The 23729-nt window shown below is 40.4% G+C and overlaps 1 protein-coding gene across 4 annotated transcripts; it reads left to right on the top strand.

Moving 5' to 3' along the window:
- The first annotated feature begins 510 nt into the window (after positions 1 to 510).
- On the top strand, positions 511 to 16734 carry mtx3 (metaxin 3). 4 transcript variants are annotated; one of them, XM_042334841.1, is made up of 9 exons: positions 511 to 599; positions 3386 to 3455; positions 4564 to 4640; positions 5241 to 5333; positions 6250 to 6432; positions 6865 to 6941; positions 7199 to 7356; positions 10696 to 10784; positions 12564 to 16734. In XM_042334841.1, the coding sequence occupies exons 1-9, from the start codon at positions 531 to 533 to the stop codon at positions 12672 to 12674; spliced, it is 927 nt and encodes a 308-aa protein (XP_042190775.1). In that variant the 5' UTR covers positions 511 to 530; the 3' UTR covers positions 12675 to 16734. The 4 variants fall into 4 exon arrangements, with proteins under 4 accessions (XP_042190775.1, XP_042190786.1, XP_042190794.1 ...); XM_042334846.1 differs by lacking the exon at positions 511 to 599 and adding an exon at positions 1679 to 1878; XM_042334852.1 differs by lacking the exon at positions 10696 to 10784.
- The last annotated feature ends 6995 nt before the right edge of the window (positions 16735 to 23729 follow it).

Genomic DNA, 23729 nt, shown 5'->3' with positions numbered 1-23729 from the left:
ATCACTCTCTCTCTCTCTCCCTCTGTGTTTCCTTCTCTCTCTCCCTCTCTCTGTGTCTCTCACTCTCTGCTTTTCTCTCTCTATCTCTCTGTATCTCTCTCTCTCCTTCTGTGTTTCCCCCTCTCTCTCTCTGTGTGTGTCTCTCGCTCTCTCTGCTTTTCTCTCTCTATCACTCTCTCTCTATCTCCCTCTGTGTCTCTCACTCTCTCTGCTTTTCTCTATCACCTCTCTATCACTCTCTCTCTGTATCTCTCTCCCTCTGTGTTTCTCTCTCACTCTCTCTGCTTTTCTCTCTCTATCACTCTCTCTCTCTATCACTCTCTCTCTGTATCTCTCTCCCTCTGTGTTTCCCTCTCTCTCTCTCTCTCTCTCCCTGTGACCCGCTGCTGACCTGAGGCAGTGTTTCCGGGTGAGCCGGGCGGGGCGGGGCTGGGCCAGGCCGGGCGGGGCGGGGCTGGGCCAGGCCGGGCGGGGCGGGGCTGGGCCAGGCCGGGCGGGCGGGCGGGCGGGCGGGTCGGGGTCGGGCTGTCATGGAGCTGAGGTGCTGGGGCGGGGACTGGGGTTTGCCCTCCATCCACCCTGACTGCCTGGCAGTGCTGGTAATGTTCATCCTCCACACTCAGGGGCGAGAGTTAAAAGGGAAAAGCGCTGAGAGGCCGCGGCCTAATCCCGGGGCGGCATAGTGACGAGGAGGGGAGGCCTCAGTCAGTGTGAGAGCAGAGAGAGCAGAGCCTGACCGCCACTGCCTGACCGTCACTGTCTGTGACTCACTGTCTGTCACTGTCTGTCACTGTCTCTCTGTCACTGTCTGTGACTCACTGTCTGTGACTATCTGACCGTCACTGCCTGTCTGTCACTGTCTGACCGTCACTGTCTGTGACTCACTGTCTGTCTGTCACTGTCTGTCTGTCACTGCCTGTCTGTCACTGTCTGTCTGTCTGTCTGTCTGTCACTGTCTGTCACTGCCTGACTGTGACTGACTGTCTGTCTCTGTCTGTCTGTGACTGTCTGTCAGTCTCAGTGACTGTCAAACTCACTTGTTCCATCTGTCACATCTATCTACTCTGTCTGTCAATCTGACTGACTGACTGATTGCCTCTGACTCACTTTGTGTCTAACTGACTGTCTGTCTGATTGTATCTATTTGACTGTATCTGACTGACTGTCTGTCTGACTGTCAGTCTATTTTACTGATTGTCCGTCAGTTCTGTCTATTCTCTTCCCTCTCCTCCCCGTCCTCCACCCCTCCTGATCCCAACCACCAGCTCAGGTGTGGATCCCTGACTTGGGACGTCCTCCTGACGTGAAAGGCGCTATACAAGTGTAATTTGTTGTTCTTCTTATGTTCTTATGACTGTCTGTGTGACTGTCTGTCTGTCGAACTGGCTGTCTGTCAGTCTGACTGTATGACTGTCTTGTCTGTCAAGGTCAACATCACGACAACCTGAGAGAGTGAGTGAGGCCGAGGAACAGAGAGGAATTAATAGTAAAAGTGTGAGAGACTGAGTAACAGACAGAGGGAGTAAGAGACAGAGAGAGGGAGAGGAAGTGAAAGACACAGAGAGAGTGGAACAGACAGAAAGAGGGAGAGTGTGAGTGAGAGGTAGAGTGAATGAAAGAGTACACCAATAACAACAAATTGCATTCATAGAGCGCCTTTCATGTCAGGACAACATCCCAAGACACTGGACAATGAGGGGTTTGCACCCGAGCTGTGGGTTGGAATTAACAGAGTAACAGGAAGAGGGAGTGACAGAAAGAACGTTAAGAGTGAGAGACAGACGAAGAGGGAAAGAGTAAGAGGGAGGGAGACAAGGTGAGAGAGTGAGCATGCAAGACAGAGACGGTAACTGTGAAAGAGAGCGAGTGAGACAGACGGTGAGAGTGCAAGTGTGATCTCTCCTGTAGCTGTAATTCTTTAAGCCTTAACAAGTGATATCCTTGAAACACACTCTGCCCTGTTTTGTCTTCATAATGTACTGTACACAGATAGACTGAGGGGGATTCAGATAAACGTTTTGACTCCATCTCTAGTCAAAAGATTAAAAAACTGGTTGTAGCTGTTGGTTTCTATAACTGATTGATCTTATTTTTGTTCCAGTTATATCAGTGAAATAACACATGTTGTGTTGGAGCCTTGGTCAGACCCCAATCTGGAGTACTGCGTTCAGTTTTGGGCATTGCACCTCAGGAAGGATATATTGACTCTGCAGATTCACCAGAATGATACCAAGGCTAAAAGGGTTAAATTATGAGGACAGATTGCATAAACTTTGTCTCTATTCCTTTGAGTTTAGAAGGTTTAGGGGTAATCTAATTGAGATTTTTAAATAATAAAGGGATTCGAGACTAGATATAGAGAAACTATTTCCTCTGGTAGGGGAAGCCAGAACAAGGACATAATATAAAATTAGACCTAGGCTATTTAAGAGTGAAATCAGGAGTCAGTTTTTCACCCAAAGGGTAGTGGAAATCTGAAACTCCCCCCCCCAAAAGGCTATGGATGCTGGATCCGTTCATATTTTCAAGACTGAGGTGGATAGATATTTGTTAGATAAGGGTATCAAGGGATATGGGGCAAGGCCGGGTCATTGGACTTGAGGTACAGATCAGACATGATCTTATAGAATGGCTGAACAGCTTCGAGGGGCTGAATGGCCTACTCCTGTTCCTATGTTCCTATATTATATTCCTATTGATTGGAGTGTTACAATGCATTGACCTGGAAAATTGTTTACATGCTGCTGAAACAGCTCAAGGCTCGCTCTACATTTTATGACCTTATCCAAACACCCACGTGGTTTGGTGCCCTAAAGTGTACTCCAGCCTGTTTTCTGTTAATACTGTATAAGCAGGTGAATTTATGGATAGGTTCATTGCAGGCTTGTTTATTTCATTGTGGTGCAGGGGACAGGGTTTATCAGTCTCTGTGGTCGAATTAAATGAATTTAGATTGAAATTCTGAATTATATACAGTAATGTAAACTCTGGTGATTTCTGGCCTTATTTCACTGCATTTCACTGCCTGTAAATAGAAACGGAATACAAGGGCAATAACCAGTGCATGGCTCGGGAATCTCACAGTGTAAAGCTGCTGTAATTTCTCACTTGGGTCAAATTCCAATGGCTGGTGTAGGGAATAGTCCAGTGGGAGCTTCTTTTTTTTATGAGTTTGGGGTAGATTACGAAAAGCTTTTCTGTGCATCTCGCCTGTGCTGTAGCTGTTTTAGGAATGATTGATGATTGGAGGCAGCTGCAATAAATGGGGAAGGGTTTCATTCCCCAGCGCTGATGTACCATGTTGAGGACAATAATAACCCCTGAACAAAATAGAAATAGAAATTTTCCCGTATGTAATGTGCATCTACATCTTTCTTCACTGCAGGCATATGGCAAATTCTCACGGGCTCCACTGAAAGTGCACTATGTTAATAATCCATGGAAATCACCCACAGGTAACTATTTAATGTGTTTCTCTGGTGTTCTGTTTAAATGCTAATGCATCTTACCTGGACTCTTTATTTTAGCCAGAGTACTGAAAGGCCTCCAAAATCATACACCTACTTCTTCAGTAGTTGCGAAAATGATTTATTAAATTTATAATTAAATTAGCTACGGTGAATTAGAGAAACGTGCAGAAACATGAAATCATTTGGGGCATTTTTGTTTTCAGTCATTAATGTCAAAAATTTGGTCACTCAATTTACGACTGTTTGTGTGAGACTACAGTGTGCAACTGGCTGCCGTGTTTTGCCCTCAGTCAATCCTTTGAAGGGCTATGAGACATCTCAACAACATGATAAGGCACTATACCAAATGCAACGATTGTTATTCTTCGTAGTATTAATGGAACGTTTTGAGGATATTCAAAATTTTGTCTGTTGATTTCATTTAGCATTTGCTTAATGTGTGTCTTTTTGGTTGAGATTATAGTGCATACATAGAAGAAGGAACTGGTTTCTGTGCGGAATTGTTTAAATATGCAAGGCTGTACACAGTAGAATATAGTTACATACAGCTGTTTGTGTGTTAGTTATTCCATGTGATCTACTGAGAGAGTCGAAAGTACAAGTGTATGTGATAAAGGATTTGCCCCAATGCTCCATTAAGTGGTGTGTACGGGGGTGTTTTATTATAATTGTAATTCAATATCAGATTTGATCCTACACTACTGTACATCATATCCCATCTATACTAATGTAGATTATACCCTATACAATAGATTAAACCCTATGATGTACCATTCTAGATTATATTTTACATTGTAGATAATAGCCCACACTCCTCTAGATTATATCCTACACTACTCTAGATTATAACTAGATTATCGCCTAACCTACTTTCGATCATACTTTACTATACCCCAAATAATTAAGAATGTGCAGTAGTGTATTCATACTTGTGAAGTATCATTTGAGTCTAGAACATATGAAGCTGCATTCTCTCTGAAATAGTTGGCCTACAATGAGGCTTTTAAATGCTGCTGTTCCCTTGAGGAATCCGGTTTTACCAATAAGATATTGGGACGTGGGCTATAATGTTAGCAACTTTTTCTGTTTTCAGGAAATCTACCAGTGTTGATTTCAGAAGATACACACGTGGTGAAACCCGATAACATTCTGAATTTCTTGAGGAAACGGGTATGTTGACCATTGTAAAATACTTTGATTTTTAGTTTATATCGGAGAGTTAGAAAATTTGTAACCAGCAAAGCAGAGCCACTTGGTGAGAAGGTTAAAACAACACAATGATTTTTTNCCAGTGGGGCATATAAGAGAAGAAAGGAGACACACTCTCTGTTCTTTTCTTTTCACCTGTTTCTTTATCCTTTTCTTTCATAACTGCTTGGGGAATCATACAGACAGCTGATTGCACAAGTGCTGAGTTGCTGGGACTGTGGAGGAAGGAAACCAAGTTTGAAAAGAGATATTTGGATATGTATTTACAGGCAATCCTACTGTAGTGTCCTGACAAGAGGTGAGGGGTCATGGTATGGCTGTAGGGGAGAGGTGGTGGCTATAGGGGAGCGGTTTCTTTGAAGCAAGACTGGTGCCAGCTGTCAGGAAATGATACCGACAAGGAAGGGTATAGAGAGGGAGCAGCACTGGCTTTAACACTTGAATTGTTTCACATTCTGGCAAAAGCATCACTTAGGGAAGGCAATATACAAAAGACAAAATGTATTCTTCAGAAGCTCATTATTTCCTTCAATTTGATGATTAAAATCTTTGATTTGACAGAAATACAATGCAGACTATGATCTAACAGCCAAAGAGGGAGCCGACACTCTGGCGTTTATTGCGCTACTGGAGGAGAAGCTTCGTCCAGCTTTGGTAAAGGTTTTAAGCAATTTGTTTCTCTTGGCATTGGTCAATTAAATATGCGCTCTTCCTATCGAAACCTCAGTTGAATTGTTATTCTTGAATGAATGAATTAAGAACTAATGAATTAATCTTAAGAACTTATAAGTTATTCATGCTGCTTGGCCTCTTGTGTGTGTGTGAATAAGTTTTCTGCTTTTGTAACTCGATTGGCATTGACTGTCTGACTGTGCCAACTCCTCTGTGACTCAGCCTGTAATACAGTGTTTTTATAAAATTAGTGGAGAAACCAAAAATCTCCAACCTCCATACATTGTAGAAATGTTTACTTCCAAGTTCTCATTTTTAAAAAAAAGATTAAAAGCTTTTGAATTGTTTTCCAAAGTGAAGCATTTTTCACCCACTAAGTATGTGGAGTCCTGTAGCTCAGTGGTTAGAGCACTCGCTTTGCAAGCGAGAGACCTGAGTTCAATTCCAGGCAGGGCGAAACCTTGGGCAAGTTTCCTTACTCCACACAGAGCCTAATAATAATCCCTCCAAAAAAAAACAATAATAAATTGGTCATTTTCAATCTACGACTGTTTGTGGGACATTGCTGTGCGCAATTCACTTTACAGTGTGTTCTGTGAAGTGCTTTGGGACGTCCTCCCGAAGTGAAAAGCGCTATATCAAATGCAAGGATTATTATTATTATTATTATTGCTGTGTGCAATTGGCTGCCGCGTTCGCCCACAAATATACAGTCAATTCACTTTACAGTGTGTTCTGTGAAGCGCTTTGGGACGTCCTCCCGACGTGAAAAGCGCTATATCAAAATGCAAGGATTATTATTATTATTATTATCTGGTGAGGTTAAATGCAGAAATGATCATGGTTTGTTTATCCATGTACGGATGGGTGAACGGGGTTTAATGACATTTCTGTACAGCTGCACACATTCTGGGTGGACGTCGAGAATTACTGCAACCTGACCAGACCATGGTTTGCTGCAAGAATCCCCTTCCCATTGAACTTGTATTTACCAGGGCAGATGTCCCGATCTGCATTAAACCACATTGTTCTAACGAAAGGAGAGCCGCCAATCTACAGCATCAAGGAAGTAGAAGGACAGGTAGGTGATGGAGCTTTTCTGGTGATCTATCATTTTGAGATGCATGTCCTCAGGGCAAGAAGATGACAATGATATTTCACAATGATTCAGTGCTTTATTTTTGACACTTGTGTGAAAATGGTGCCCTATGGTTGGAAAAATTGGAAAAATCTTAAATTCAGTCTTAATTTAGAAAGATTTTATTCAAATAATAATTGTGGAAACCCAGTTTACAAATTTAAGATTTTCCCTAAAATTTCTGCTCAGACATAGATTTAAGACAGTGTTTACAGTCTCTAGAATTTTACTGTGGATTATGACCAATTCTCCTCGCGTGTCGAGTGAGTGTAGAATAATGTGTGCAGCACTGGTCTGGTTTTACAATAAAACATACTTCAGTATTCCAGTCTGAATTAACTGGCTTAATTCTGTTTTTGTGGTTCATTTCAACAGCTTTACAGAGATGCAAAGGAGTGTCTCAACCTTCTTTCGTACAGATTGGGAACATCGGAGTATTTCTTTGGGAAAATGTAGGTGTTTGTGGCAACCAGTGAGATTGAAAGGATATATATTTAAAGAAGGTCAAATGTAGAAAAGTGGTGGTGGACTGTTCTTTAAAGACCTTTGGAAAAACATTTTTAAAAGACAGATCTGTGTTGTTTTTGAAGATGTTTTCCTTTGATCTAGTCAGTATTTTCACCCATGAAATCTGGCAGATAATGTTAGAATTGTTTTCGAGCTATGATTTTTAAAAAATAATTTTACTGCATTGTCTCATTTATTTTAGGCCCACGAGTCTCGATGCCTTTGTGTTCGGACTTCTTGCTCCTTTGTACAAAGCGAAGCTGCCTAGTGCTCACTTCCAGAACCACTTGACTCAGCTCCAGAATCTGTGCCACTTCTGTGACAACATCTTGATGCAGTATTTTACACAAAACTCAGCAGGTGAGTAAGTGGTGAAATGGTGGGTGAAATGTGGCACACATCTTTCTCAGCTCATCCAGGGCCTTTGCAGAATTCCTATTAAAATACAATGACATTCTACTATATGCACTAAAGCAGATAGAGTACAAACAAAAATGGGTATGCATCAGGAATGGGTATAACTTCACTTCATCTAGAAAAGAAAATATATCAACTATATCTTTACGTTTGAATTACATATCTAGGTTTTAGTGTTAATGGTATTAAGATTCATTGTAAGCCAGTATTTTATTCACAGTGCCTTCGGTCATCCTCCCACCCACACACCCCTTGCCCTCCAACCCTCTGGGATCCAACCCCCAGCTTGGGTGCAAACCCTTGACTATCCAGTGCTTTGGAACATCCTCCCAATGGGAAAGATGCTATACAAATGCAATTTGTTGTTGTTGTTATTGACTGAATAATTTACTAATTTGATTAATATATCAGTGATGGGGTATAGAGTTCTCAGAGTCTTTTGCAGCGGTTATATTACAAACAATGTAGGGCAGCTGCTGAGGTTGTGTCCTACAGTATATTTGGTGAAACGCTGTGGGACGTCGAGAAGACGTGAAAAGCGCTATATCAAATGCAAGGATTATTATTATTATTTACTCTGTGGAGCAGAATCCACAGAAAGAAACGTATAATAATAATTCTTGCATTTGATATAGCGCCTTATCACGTCTTCAAGACGGCTTAACACTTCACAGAACTTCATATACTGTAAAGTGAATTGACTGTATATTTTGTGGGCGAAATGCGGCAGCCAATTGCGCACAGCAGTGTCCCACAAACAGTCATGGATTGAGTGACCAATTTTTTTAAAGGAAATATTACCCACGGAAAAGCGATCCGCCAATCGACTAACAACCGGGTTCCTACTTACTGCTAGGTAAACAGAGGTGTGTGGAGTAAGGAAACTAGCCCAACGTTTCGCCCTGCCGGGAATCGAACCCAGGTCGCTCGCTTGCGAGGTGAGTGCTCTAACCACTGAGCTACAGGACTCCACGGAAACAGAAACAATTGCCCTTTCGCAAACTGAAGACAGTTGTTTTCCAACCACGCCTGGTCACAAGCAGACCTGCAGTGATCTTTGTAGAAACTCGGTATAGTGCATTGGTGCAAGAATCGCGTCGATGTAATGTGAGCTCATGTTCAGCCAGCAACTCCTTCCCCTCCCTCAGGCTGCCCAGGGGGCCAAGCTGCAGCAGCATAGTTTACCTACTGGAGCCAAATTGCCAAATTGCGGACTTGTTGGAATGAGACTCTCCTAATTTCTCCTGCAGGGCTGTCACCAGCTGCCTGCGATATAAATGAGCTGTTAATCTATATCTTCCATTGAAGTGACCAAACGTCCTGCATGGATTTGTTTTGATAGTCACTTGATCAGTTTCTTTGAAAGCAGAGTAAAGTTCTATTTGACTGTCAGTGACAGAAGATATATATATGTCCATTAACATTTTAAAGGCTATCCCTTCAAGCAAAATCAACTCTTTGGATTCAGATTTCTTTTGAAGGTCTCTAATGTTACGTTTATAGTCAAGCCCCCAAGCAGTAACCTGGGCTCTATCTTCTAAATTGGTACCTTCTGTTGCTTTGAGCTATTCTGTGCTATTCCTACAAGAAGGGAATATCTCTAAGAAATGGATGTCTGTGTTATTGTACCTCCATCCCTCCAACCCACTGATTATTTCAGATACCAACACATTTCCATCTAGAAATAGCTACCAGAGATTAAAAGCGCTTAGTGATCTAATCAACCCTTTATTTTGTTGAATAGAGTACTGCAGAACAGACACCGGCATATTTTTTGACACCAGCTCAACTTATCTTCCGCCAATGAAGCCACAGTGAATACCCATTGTCTATACACTATGCTAATCTACTCTGATGTATTGCTGATGTACACTGAAAAATACAACGGAAAAATATATTGAAATTGAAGAATAGCTATTCCGAGAGAAAGGCTCCACAGGTCTGGATACATAACTCACAAGCCTCCTCATTCTCCTAGGGAAAATAGCACATTTGAATACGAGCATGCATCTAGGTATTTGGCATTTGCTCCTGAAAATAGAACCCACTGTTTTTCAGATGATGCAATGGTCCTACAGAGACAGAAATGCATAGGACATTGCAGCGATCACGAGAGTGCAATGTAGATTTACTAGGATATTTCCAAGGATGCGTGGATATAGCTATCAAGAAAGATTGGACATGTTAGAGCTTTTCTTTTTGGTGATGGGACGATTGAAAGGGAAGCTAATGGAGGTTTTTAAAATTGTGAAAAGGATTCATCATGTGGACGTTAATATGCTGTTTCGACTTGTTAGTGACTTCAAAATAAAGGGGGGAAAATATAAGATAGGCACTGGAGGAACTAAAGGGAGTTTAGGAGGAATGTCTTCATCAGAGGGTGGTAAGAATGTGGAAGTTGTGGTTGAAGCAGGAAGTATCAATGTATTTAAGAGGAAACATGTTGTGTACATCATAGAGAAGGGTACAGGAGAGGTTATTAGGGGGGCTGGAGGCTCACGTGGAACATTAACATTGACATAGACTGGTTGGGGTGAATGGCTTGTTTTCAAATTGACTTGATTTCTTGGTCAGCCGGGTATCCGGCACATATGGTAGAAGATGGTCCAAACCAAACTATTGGGAGTTTCATATATGTATCTTCTTTCATTTGTCTACTATGGAATGAGCACTTTCCCCAGAGAGATGGATCCTCCCCAGAGAGACTGATGCTGCTTACCGAATCCCAGCAAATTTAGGTTGGCAACAGCCAAGGCTTGGTTCACAGCCCAGATCAGACTGCTTTGGGAATCAACTGGAATTTAAGAAGCTAAAACTGCACAGGGACGAATTCAGCCTCCCTCCCAGTGCACCCATTGAACCAGCCTGGATGATCTATGATTAAAGAGTGCCTTGCAGCACCGTGGACTTGCCTGGCTCAGATCAGACTGCCGCGACTGACAGAGGATGGACACAATTCTGATTTTCCATTGCTAGCTGCCTCCTTGGAAGAAACTCAGTACCAAGGAGTTGCCGCTTACTTCCCCAAGGAGGAAAATAGATATTGAGTATACAGTATAGTTCGATCTTTAATGTGAAGTGTAGTGTGATTTCATATTTCATTTAACAAACAGGGATCTCTCTTAGCACAGCTTGCAGTAGCCAGGAATGATGAGATTCGCAAGCGATGCTTCTTCTCCACACTCCAATCTCTGAGTGTGTAGCTACTATTCCCTCTGTCTCACTGTTGCTGAAATACTCTCTTCTTTCTTTTATTTTTCTTTACTGCTGCTGGCTTTCCAGACTCATCAGCATCTGGGTATGATATGGTGGATGCCAACCTCCAGAAGCTGACGCAGCTTGTAAACAAGGAATCCAAACTGATTGAAAAGGTTGATTCTTTCATTCGTTTTTTCAATCGAACTGATTCTTAGTTTATATGTTGTGCATGTCTTTCTAAAATGCTTCACTGTGCTTACTCCACAATGTCAGGTAAAATCTGTGCCTTATTTTTAGAAAAAATGCTGTCTAAAATAATTATACAATGCAACACAAAATTAAATTTATATAGCAATTTCACAAAGGCAGGACATGTTATGGTGCTGGACTGTCCAGGGTTTGCAAGCAAGCTCCAGTGAGTGGGTATAGAAAGGCTGAAAGCCCGACTGCCAATGATGGAGCAGGGAGGGTGAAGCAGGGAAGGTGAAGCAGGCTGGTGTCCTCTGAGCAGAGGGAAAGACCAGGCTGGAAGGGGAAGACCAAGAATAGTTTACTTGCAACACAGAGGACATAATGTCATTGGTGATCCGATGACCTGGAAGTGGTTCTGTGATCAATAGTATCACAATGAGGAAGGTTTGGTCACTGATTTGTACCCCATTATAAGACTGGTTGGGATTTTTATGGACCCTCACCTACTGTGTTACAACAGGGCATTACTGTATTTCAGAGTTTTAAGTGTTAACCGCTATTTGTGCAAATCACTTTGGAATAAATTCCATCGTTGAGGGGAGAACTGATAAAGGTCTTTAAAATCATGAGGGGTTTTGATAGAGTTGATGAGGAGAAATTATTTCCACTGGTCGGTGAGTCAATGATGAGACGGTATAGATTTAAGATTATTACCAAGGGAGGAGATCAGAGGGATTTTTTTTCAACACAGTTGTTAGAATGTGGAGTGCCCTGCCAAGAGTGATAGTCGAGGCAGGATCCATGTTAGCCTTCAAGAAGGAACTATACAGATATCTAAAAATAAATAATTTGAGGGAGTATGGGGCTAAATGGATTGCCCTTTTATAGAGCCGGCATGGATACGATGGGCCAAATAGACTTGTTCTGTGCTGTAACATTCTGTAGTTCTAAATTGTCTTGTTGGTGCCTTGCAAGATATTGTGGTATTTAAATTATTTAAATTGGCTTCAGGCTTTAATATTCCCCCATGAAAGTATGGGGGGGAATGGGGTTGCAAAAGCGCTTGAGAGCATTGTTTTCATAGGTCAGGTTGACATTCATGGGGGCAGCTGCTCAAGATTCATTTTATTGTTCCAGCACTTGGGTCATTTCAAGTATCAGCTTGGATCAGTTTGTTGTATTCTTGCCTTTAGGTCAGAAGGTTGTGAGTTCAATTCCCATTTAAGGGACTCATATTCCAGGCTGATACTCCAGTGCAGGGTTAGGGGAACACTATGTCGTTCGAAGTACCTTTGTTCGAAGTATCTTTTGCATGAAATGTTAAACTGAGGCCCTTGTCAGCCTTTTCAGGCTCTTAAAGAGCCCATGGAACTAATTGAAAAGAAAAGGGAGTTTCTCCCTGGCCAACATTCCTCTAGTTAATTATTCATTTATCTTCTGACTGTTTATGGGCCTTAAATACACAATTACTACATGTTAGAGAATATACTGAAACGTTTTGAGAAATTGTGACATGATAAGTCACTATATCAAGTGCAAGTACTATTATCATTTACACTGCAGTTTCCTGATGAGTGCTTTTTCATCCAATTGTTATACTGCAGAAGATCTTTAACAATACACAGATATGGTAAAGTATATTGCCTCCCTCACCTCGTCTCAGTCTCACATATAAAAGTTCTGGTATGCGTTGTGTCTTGAGGGATGTAGGCAAAAAGCTATTGTAGATGTGGAAATATAATCAATGTTTTTTACTGCAGATGGACGACAATCTTCGGAACAGTCCGCAACACAAGTCTCGGGGAGAAGTAACCTCTAAAATGACTCCAGCCAGCAATGATGTTGGCTCATCTCAGCTTTGGTCACCCTGACTACTTTTTATTGCCCAAGTAATAACAATTCTTGCATTTAAGAGAAATCCAGCATAAGTACAGGTGTAATCGTAGGACTTGTAGAAATGGAAGATAAAGTTTGTTCACATATCAGATGTCCTGCACTGAACACATCAGAGCGATATTGGACAACTCCATTTAAACCATGGGACTCAAAAATCTTATCAATTCTGATTTGACAGCATTTGGAATGAAATAAACTGCGCTTCTCTAATTACAACCCTTCAGCCACTATTTCTATTTAGAAAGAAGCATTTAAGTTTTGACATGTCTTAGGCAAAGCAATTTGTGAAGACAGCACTGATTTTTCAGTGCTGGATTGATCTAGTTCACATTTAATAATGCAGTGGAATTGGGCAGGAATTGGTGTTTGGTTGGGTCCCAGTTATTCAGAAAATATTGTAAATGTTTTAGATAGATAGGAGGTAAAGAATGCTGACAGTTACTGTTATAATGGCTGGGGCAGCTGTCTATCTGAATGCTGGGGCAGCTGAATCGAGAGGTCTGGAATCTTAACACTAGCCATTCTCAGTTTCCTTTAAAAATGGCATTGTTATTACTTCACTCTAATGTGCGTGTGCTGTCCATTTTCAGCCGGTTCTATGGCAAAATACCAGGCTCTGCTTATTTGCTCATATTTTTACCAGCTTATTTGAGCTTATTATAAAATTGTACCTCAAATAATACGTTACAAAAGATTGTTAAGCATCAATCAATGCATTGCAGACTCCACTGTTTTAGTGGGTTCTCTTAGTACAGAATAGCTAAGTACTGTAAATAATGTCATGATAATATTTTCATACAGTTCCAAGGCTCACTAATAAAGTATCAAAATATATTCAAACATTTCAAATGCACAGTTAAAAGCAGCATAGGTTGGAGGAAAAGGGGATTTTGGAATCTCACAATTGTTCTGCTGCATGAATGTACAATTTTTTTAAACTAACAAGCGTGCATGAAAAATAAATGGACTAGTTATACACTGTTAAATTCAGCTTGGAAGTTGATATAAATTGCAATTTCCTTAATATGAATATTGTATCTCTGTTACATTAAGTTCATTATGATGGACGTCATCAGTGTAATACAGTGCAAGACGGATGAGAATTTGTATTGGATTATTTTTTGATTGATTTCCCAGTCAATCAGAAAAGATTGTAAATTGTTTAAATGTATTTTGAACCATTATGAAAAGGAATTAATTCTTGATTTAAGTGCTAGGTTTTAATTTGAATTATTACAAAACAAGACCTATAATCACTGTGGCCTTAATGGTTATTAAGATCCCATAACCCTATACAAAATATGGTTCACTCTTTGAATTTTTTTACTGTTTAGTAAAATACGTTACATCTATGACCAAAAATAATCCAGGTGCAAAAGGAAAATCCCCAAACCGTAACATTTACTAAGATCTTTCATTCAGAAATATTCTTAGCAGATTTGCCCATGTTTAAAATACTGTTAAGAAACCTTGAAATGCAGTTTCCCATGCCCATGTTTAAAATTCTCTGACTTTAAGGAACCTTGAAATCTGCAATGTATTATGAACAATCAAGTGGCCACTAATACCGAGTTGAATGAAAAATTATATTTCATCTGAAATGCTTGTGACCACGCTAGTGATTGAAGTTTTCCTTAAGCGTGTGTGTCCCTGAAAACTGTTGAAACCTTTTTTTTTAAAAATGTAGTTGTGAATGTAAACATTAAGAATTTGTGAGGGCATTAAAAACTTCCAAACTGGATTGAGAATAGCTGTATTAATAAGTTACTTAATAATTGCAATTTGTCATCATTAGACTTAAACTTTACAACTTCTATTCAGTGAATGATTTTTTACTGACTAAATTCAGTCACTTAACTGATGGAGTCAATCTGGCTTATCATTAGTAGTCCTATGTTTGACTTCAGTAAGGTCAGGCGGGTTTTATTTGGTACACGTTAAAGGGAGAACAGTTGTATTTCTTATTCAGTGTGTAATATACGGCTGATTTCTGTCATGCTAATTTATTTGAGCTCAGCATTTCAGATAACATTACTCTGCACTTTATCGGTTATCTCGTCTCTGGTGGCCTGATTGTGAACAGGCTACATATTTAAGTTTGTTGCACAATTCTCAAATTGGATTCTCTTCAGGGGAAGCTCTCTTCAATGACTTAAATGAATTTGAACACCTTCATGTTTTCAAAATGTTCAAGCTGCTCTATTTATCTGATTCAAAATATGTCTCGTAATTCCACTGTTTTATATAACTTTGTATAATCTTTAGAATGAATGTAGCAGTGGAAGCCCATGTATCTGAATAGCAGTTTGGTTTACAATTAGGAGCATTATTTTAGTGTAATGACATTTATTTTCAAGAGAATTATCTGATTGTAGTTAGATATACAATATCACAAAATCTTGAATTTTCCTTAACTGAATGAAAAAAAATCTACTTGGCTGTTAGCTGCTTCTGTAGACTTAGCAAAATAAATATAATCTCCTTGAGAATGCAGTAGCGTGCCTGCACCAAAATAACACATTTTGTAAACTTATTTCTTCAAGAAGTGCAAATTTGCAAATGCTCTGTACATTTCTACAATTTTATTTCACAAGGTGCATCCTGACAAATATTTTTTTGCAGCTGTCAACAAGTAGATATTTTGAAGCTGCAAAAGTCACTTGGGAAGTTATTCTCCTCTTATCAACTTTTGGCTGTGTGCACTTAGAATGGGAAATGCTTTTTGTGTAACACACACTGGCAAAGGCTAGTAAATATAGTGTACTTGCAAACAGAGAACGTGCACTCTCAGCTAAAGTCTGATCACTGGAGAATTAACTGCCTTCAGTCCTCAAGTGCACATCAGGCATAATCACAGTGGTACTTTGTAACCTCCATCAAGTGATGTGACAGGCAGTGCACACTGGTTATATTTTCAGCGATGAAGAGACCATGTATGAAAGTGTTACGAGATCATGTATGAAAGTGTTAAAGAGAGTGAATGCACACTCAGACTTGTAGCTTCACTGAGATCACAGGGCACATCTCACTTGGTAACAGAGTTGGGCCAGTAGTGTCATTGGCAAAACTCCCCTCTCACCTGAGTTGAAGTTAATTGTCCTTTTACTAATTAACAATTGTATTCATGTGATGGAAGGCAATTTATAAAATATTCATCTGAATTAGTTGATTAAATTGATTAAAATTCCATTAAAAGGATTATTTCAATTTCAAACTCTTGATTCATTCTCAATATAGATTTAGAGATTAGATGGGCAGGTGTCCATTTGCGTCTAAGTGCAGCAATTTTGAACGCGTGTGCTCCTAATGCAATATTTCCATTCAAAGCACATGTTGGCAAAGCCACTATTTCACTCGTATATACCCAGTGAGTGAAACATAATTCACTTTTCAGAAGAGATTGTCTCTTGAGTGCAGAGAAGGTCAGAATTGTCTCACTCTGTCGGGCTAATTGATGGCTGCATATTCAGGAGAATGTTCACAGTCTGCAGTCACTGATCATCTGCAGTCACTGACAACCTCAGTAAAAATCAAGGGAAAATATATTTGTGTGCTAGAAATTTAACACATATTTGGGGCAAAATTTGAGCTGGGATAGATAAACAGATTTAAAAAGATTTCTTTAAATAATTTGGTATAGTTACATTGAGGTTAACTGAATATTTTAAAGCTTTCCCTCCATTAGACAAATCTATTCTTTTTGCCATGACATCTTCTCCATTAACCTTCACTTAGAGTGGGGGTTTACAGCAATCATATGAAAGTTTAATTGTCTGGAAATGTATGAAGGGTTAACTACACTAATCCATGCTTACTTTAACAGATAGCAAGTTTGTGACTTTAGTCTTTGACCTCTTTATGCCATGCTGTGTATGAGACTCAGTGGAAAGGTTAGTGCCACAGATGGGATTATGCATTGCGTATAATAGTAACTTGTGTGAAGCACTTTAAGCCATCCTTCTAACATGAAATATTAAATGCAGGGATTATTATCAATTTATATAATACTTTGCATAAATAAATTTGGTATCTTGATTTGGTCTTAATTCCATTCTGTAACAACAATTCTTCATTCAGAATATTCATTGATATTTATCGATTCCCAAAGGAATTACAGTGTTTTGTCTACCATCACTGGACTTGTGGAACAATTACCTCTTTCCAATTGTTTTTATTTGGTTGGGATTTATTTCATACATTCAATTCGGCAGAGATGCTTAGAAAAATAATACAAGATTTATAACAAAAGATGCACAACTTTCAAAAAGTATCTTACAGTCCAAAAGTGCACACTATGGAAAACAAATTTGCCCATTTCAAAGTGCTGACAACTGAGCATCACTGACACTTAGCCTCAACTAGTTAGTTTATTAAGGAATCCTATTAACAAATAAAGCAATTAGACCATGTTTTGAGGACCTCTGACGTGGCAGTAGAAAAACACTTCTCCCAGAATGACCACTACTTTTAAGAGAGAGCAACAGCATCAATAGGATTCTATTGGGAGACAGCACTAACAAGGTATCATTCTGGCTCAACTGGTGACACTCTTGCCTCTAAGTCAGAAGTTTGTGCGTTCATTCAAATAAAATTGATCACAAGACTTCAAACATTGACTATTTTGACACAGACTCTGACTCGAACATTAAAGTACAATTAGCATTTAATTCAGACTTGTGTCACTTTTACATCATGACAACAACAAGAATTAGCACTTACATAGTACCCTTCACCCAGAGTGGCGTCTCAGAGCGCTTAACAATGGCAGAGCCTGACTCTGAGCCGGGGGGTGTTGGTGCCGAAAAAAGGAAGACAGAGAGCAAGGAGGAGGAATTGAGGGAGAGTGTTTCAGAGTTTCGGGGCGTAGTGTCTAAAAGCACGACCTCTGATGGTGGGTCTGAGGGTGCGAGGGACGAACAGGAGGCTGGTGCCATACTTGAGTATTTGACATCATCTGATAAGTACCACAACAACTTGCACTTATATAGCGGCCTCCACGCAGGGTAGCGTCTCAGAGCGCTTAAACATTAAAATAGCATGACTACTAATAATACATTTAATATAGATCTTATGTCAGCGAGATGTCTCAAAGCTCTTTACACTGTAAAATTATGTGACTGTATGTTGTGGTCGAACGATAAGATGTATCATCCACAAAGAATACAGTCAATTCACTTTACAGTATATTCTGTGAAGTGCTTTGAGATGTCTCGAAGACGTGATAAGGCACTTATCACGTGATAAGTGATAGACGTGATAAGGTAAGAAAACGTGATATCAAATGCAAGGATTATTATTATGTGCAAAACATCATTAGAAATTATTTTTGTGATCTCTGACACCAAAATGTGATAGAGGTGGTCAATTATTGTGTCATTCCATAGTTAACTCTGCTCTATCACAATCTAATTTCAGAGCAGAACAGAGGTCTGTAGAGGTCTCCTAACGGTTCCACAATAATTCCCCAGTAGTATATGTTGTCAGGCAGAATCTGACTAGCAGCTGTAAGGCATATAGTATGGAAACAACGAGCAGCCACTATGTTTACAGATGTTTTGCTTCATGCTCTTTGGATAATGTTACAAATCAAATGAATACATTCCTCTTTAAAAATGTGAGCTGAAAGCAGCTGCCCAACAGGATTCAAAACTAGATCGAGCTAATGTTAGCATAAATAACTGAATTTGCTGTTTCTTTGTCTGTGGGAGAATTATTCTCATGTCTGCTGATTCTACACTGATTGTGACTTGGACATGGCTAATTGCCTAAATTTGTGTTGCTGTACTTCAGATGTTAACATGATTATCATCAGGACTTGTGTTTTATGCGGTGCTATTCTGTGAGGTGAAAGGTTAACAAAAGACATGTGTCTTTTCTCCAGAGGCCTGTTCTTAATATTCAGTCCTTTGGTTGCATTCTAAGAAAGAGAACATTTTAAAACATGCAAAAGAGGTGGAAATCATTCAATTGTGGAAGAAGAAATAACAAAAAATAATTTGTGAAAGCAAAACAAATGGAATAAAATCAAAGTCACGCGTTAAAGCTTAAAGCAAAAAAAAGGTGGCAGTCTGGCTTGATAGGTTTCTGCGTCAGAAAATTGTGGGTTCAAGCCCCACATTGAGACTTTAAACTCGTCTTGGCAGACTCCAGTGCAGTGCTGGATGGGGTGGTGGGGAGTCACGAGGCTCTCCTGATTGACTCCCCACCTCAGGCGCTGACAGCGTTACTATCCGTGGATGCACACTCCACCTTACTAAGCCAGTCCTGAACCTTGGCGCCTTGTTTGATCCTCAACTATCCTTTCTACCCTACATCCGTGCCATGACCCGCTCTGCCTTCCCCCACCTCCGTAACATTGCCCGGCTCCGCCGTTGTCTCACACCGCAGTCCGCCGAAACCTTCATACATGTTTTCATTACATCAAGGTTTGACTACGCAAACCCCTTGCTTGTCGGCCTCTCAAACTCCTCCCTCCATAGGCTCCAGCCCGTGTTCTCTCCCGCACCAGGCTCCGTGATCCTGTCACCCCCATCCTTTGCCCAACTCCACTGGCTTCCCATCACACAGAGGATACAGTTCAAGATTCTGGTTCTCACCTTCAAAGCCCTCCATGATCTTGCTCTCTCTACCTCTGCGACCTTCTAATCCCCTACCATCCTGCCCGTTCCCTCTGCTCAGCGGGCTCCGGCCTTCTTCACCTCCCCCTCCTCACTCGCCTCACCATTGGTGGGCGGGCCTTCAGCCACTCTGCCCCCACTCTCTGGAACTCCATCCCGCAATCCCTCCACCTCTTCCTCCCAATGTGAAAGATGCTTTACAAATGTAATTTTGTTGTTGTTGCTTGTTGGAACTGCTGTACTTTGCATTGGATGGTAGACCAAGGTCCCATCTGCTTGGTCAGTTAGACACTAAAGATCCTATGGCACTACTTGAAAAGAAAAGGATTTTTTTCCCAGTGCCCTGGCCAACAATCCCCCAGATAAAATTGGTCATTCACTTCATGGCTGTGTGTGGCATATTGTTGTGTATAAATTGGCTGCCACATTCACTTACAAACATTTTACAGTGTGTGATGCTTTGAGATATGTCCGTTTGTCCCCTCCCCCCTCCCCCCACACACACATGAAAGGCACTATATCAATTTCAAGGATTATTATTATTAATAAAATCCCTGTGAAGTGCTTGGAGTTGTTTTGACGCTGCTGGCGCTCTATCAAATACAGAAATTTTATTATTATAAATAATGGGCAACTAGACGTACATGAAGGCATAGTGCATTGGTCCTCTATAGGGAGGAGGATGTTGGATCATGCTGAAAATTCAGTGCATAAAGTGTATTTATAGGCAAATGTGGCAGCTAATTTGCCCACACTAACGTCCCACCAACACCTAGAAGCTAAATAACCAATTAATTGGAGGATTATTGGCCAGGATACTGGGCCCTTCTCTTTTCGATTAGTGCCATGGGTTCCTTAATGTCCACCTGAACAGGCAGATGGGACTTTGGTTATAATATCTCATCCAAAGGACAGTAGCTGCAACAATGCAGCACTCCCCCAACTCTGCACTGGAATGTCAGCTGAGACCAATGTCAGAGTCCCCAATTTGGGATTTTTTTTGGTCAGTCAGGTATCTGACACTTGCGGAAATCCATCTAAAGTTTAAGAGTATCTAAACCAGATTGAGAGTTCCATTCATGCCACTTGTATTGGAAATGGACACTTGGAATGGAATGTACACTTTCTTCCAGGAGGGCTGCATCCTGTTTGCCTAATTATACCGGGGGTTAGGCACAGGTTGGTAATCCTCAAGGCTTGGGGACTTCATCATGTGCATTGGAGTACAGCTGGAGATTAACCAGCTAGCTTGCCATTAGCTTGCCATTAACAGCAGTGTCTGGTGAGCTTCCTGATGTTTGTCCAGGTAGGATCATCATACCTAGGGTTTTGGCAGCAGGGTTAACAGGAACTGACTGGGAAGAATTCCTATCCCTATTGACTGGTCTGCGGCCCAAGTCCTACCAGCGATAAGCCAAGCTGGCTGGTCTGTCATCAACAGTACTGTGTAGAACTGTCGATCTGCCTGGATCAGGAACCATATTATTTGGATTGCTATAGACGATTCGTTCTGACATTCCTTTGTCAAGAATGTCACCCTGGAGCCAGTTCAGCTAACACTGCGATAGTCACGATGTGACTTGGGACTTGAAATCATACCCTTGTGACCTTGAGGTGAAAGTGCTACCAGCTGAGTGAAGCTGACACTTAAATGGCCTGAGTGCTGGAAAAAAATGCCTTGAAACATGAAGGTCATATCCTGCAGATCCCCCCATGTGCATCAAGACAACCTATGAAAACAATGCTCCAAACCAAAAACACCGGTGATTTTTATGTTCAAACCCTCCAGGGCACTTCCCTACATGAAGGGCATCATATAAATGCAAGCTGTTGTCATTCAAAGTTGCATTCCAAGATGACTCAGCACAAAACGGTTAATCCAGATCCTCATGTTAGGGGCTTTGACAAATAGACATGCCCGGCGTAACGTTGATTCCACTTCCAAGATGTTCAGCAACAGGTCAGTGTAGGCTGGAGCCATCCCTCCCTCCAGCAACTTCCCCAGATTACCACAAATCGACCTTCACAAATGGAAACCCCTTCACTGCTTACCCAGGAGCTCGGAACCATGACTAGGAGAACTATTTGGAAACAGGTTAACCTCCAATGGGACCATGCTGAGAGACCAGAATGATCGCCCCTTCTCAGCAGGGTGCTGCAGGACAGTGTCCAAGCAAACGTTGGCTCAGCATATTTATTTAATATTCATTACATGGTAGATTTGAATTGTGGAAAAATGAAAACATCTGTCCACTGATTTTGAGTTGAACTTCGGCATTTCTAAAGCTGGCGTTGATTGCAGGGTAATCAGTTCTAAATCATTATCATGGAGAAATGTTAACCATAAGCACATTGTAAAGATGCCTCCATCCACCTGACATGGGGTCAATAGAGTTTCTTACAATCCAAACAATAAAATGCAAACCATCAGCTTTATTCAGCATTCAAGTTCAGAGCCGTAATATAAACATTTTGTTATTAATAATAGTTGTGTATTAACTATAATCCTTGTATTTGGTGTAGTGCCTTTCATGTCAGCATATACTGTAAAGTGTAGTGACTGTGCATTTGTGGAGAAACACAATAGGGGGTGAATGATCATTTATTTTCATAAAATAATAATAATAATCTTTGCATTTGACATAGCGCTTTTCATGTTTTCTGGACGTCGTAATATTTATTTAATATTCATTACATGGTGGATTTGAATTGTGAAAAATGAAAACATCTGTCCACTGATTTTGAGTTGAACTTTGGCATTTAACCCTATATTAACCCTAGCCTTAATCTTATTAATATTAGGGTTAATATTCATCTAGCAGAGAGTGATAACACTGATCACCGTGGAGAGTGGCCACAACAACATCCTTTTTTAATTCTGAATTTACAGTTTACTTAAAATGTATCTGACCATAAATACCTGAGTCATTATTTTCTACATACTTTCTCAGGATATAAATATATTAAAACGTGTATGAAAAATTGTGAATTTTAAAACGAGAGATAGACAGATACTTAGATAGCAAACGTATAAAACGTGTGGCAATAGATTTACAAAAAACGAGAATGTACAGCACAGAAACAGGTCATTCAGGCTAACCCATCTGTGCCAGTGTTTATACTCCGCACAAGTCTCCACCCACGCTTTACACCCACCCAAAACCTTCTATTGCCCTCTCTCTCATGTGAAGGTCTAACTTCCCAGAGCTAGACATTGGGTGAGAGCAAGATATTGGGCTCACAAATCTGCCAATATCTATTAAATGCAATACTTTAATAAACTGAAATAATTTCTTTAGGATAGATCGTGTCAGTAGACAGTACGTTTAGAGTTGTAAAGGGCAATTTCAGGACAGATATCAGGGATTTTTTCTTTACTTGGAGGGTAATCAATGACTGGAACAAGTTTCCAGGAAAAGTGGTAGAGACCAGGACACTAGTTTCATTTAAAAAGCAGCTTTGATGCAGTAAGGTGGGCGTCTTGGAAGGATGAGATCAGGTGGGCCGAAGGACCTTCATCAGGTCCAATCTTGTGATCGTGTTAACGATTTAACTAATGTTTTTATACATTTGATACACTGATATAAATCCCTGAAGACTGGAAAGTGGGAAATATAATTTTCTTATTTAAAAGTGGTTTAAGACCCATCTCGTGACTGGTTAGATGTAGCAAAACTCTTCTAAATTATTTAAAGACACGATTTCCGCAGCTCGGTAATGCTTCTTACCCTTTGCCGTGTGCACTTATATTGGGATTTCTGTGTTATAAGTACACACTGCCAAGATTAAGGCTAGAGTTAAGCTTCCAGCCAGAGCTATGTACCATTTATCACCGCCTTCTGCTTCCTATTCTAAAACATACCAGTCAGTGAAATTTCACCCACTCACCCTGTGGGGAAAATACCTAGAAAATCACAGTGTGAAAAAAGGCAGTAGGCATGGATTCAGCAAAATGAGGCTCCTGGAATCCTGGAGTTTTTTGAACACGGTAATGCTATGGTGAAGAAGGAAAATGCAGTAAATGTTATATATTCAGATTTACAAAGGATTTTAACAAGGTTTTGACAAGGTGAATAGCTAAGGTCATGAGGCAGGGAATAAAAGCATCCCAGTGGAGCTATCTACTCTAATCTCATTCCTCTGTTCTTTCCCCATAGCTTTTATTATTTTTCCTCAAGTAGTTATACAGTTCCCTTTGAGGGATTGTTATGGACTCAACTTCAGTCACTTATGGTAAAACATTCCTTATTATAATAGCTTTCTGTGTAAAAGAAGAAGCTTTTAACCTTTTCCATTATTCTTGGTACTATTCCTCAATTTATACGGAGCAGTGGGAATATTTGCCCTCTATTTATTCTATTCAAAATTGTTCATAATCATTCCCCCTTTAACCTCAGTTCCAGTGAAAAGAGT

This window comes from Callorhinchus milii, unplaced genomic scaffold (genome assembly GCF_018977255.1).
Source record: "Callorhinchus milii isolate IMCB2004 unplaced genomic scaffold, IMCB_Cmil_1.0 Scaffold1, whole genome shotgun sequence".
Classification (NCBI taxonomy): domain Eukaryota; kingdom Metazoa; phylum Chordata; class Chondrichthyes; order Chimaeriformes; family Callorhinchidae; genus Callorhinchus; species Callorhinchus milii.
Note: the sequence above shows the minus strand (reverse complement) of the source record. Positions and strands in the feature narration are given on the sequence as shown.

Coding starts and splice junctions, on each gene's coding strand:
- mtx3 (XM_042334841.1), top strand. CDS start 531: ATGGAGCTGAGGTGCTGGGGCGGGGACTGGGGTTTGCCCTCCATCCAC. Junction 5,334..6,249: donor AGAAGCTTCGTCCAGCTTTG/GTAAAGGTTTTA, acceptor ATTTCTGTACAG/CTGCACACATTCTGGGTGGA. Junction 6,942..7,198: donor GAGTATTTCTTTGGGAAAAT/GTAGGTGTTTGT, acceptor CATTTATTTTAG/GCCCACGAGTCTCGATGCCT.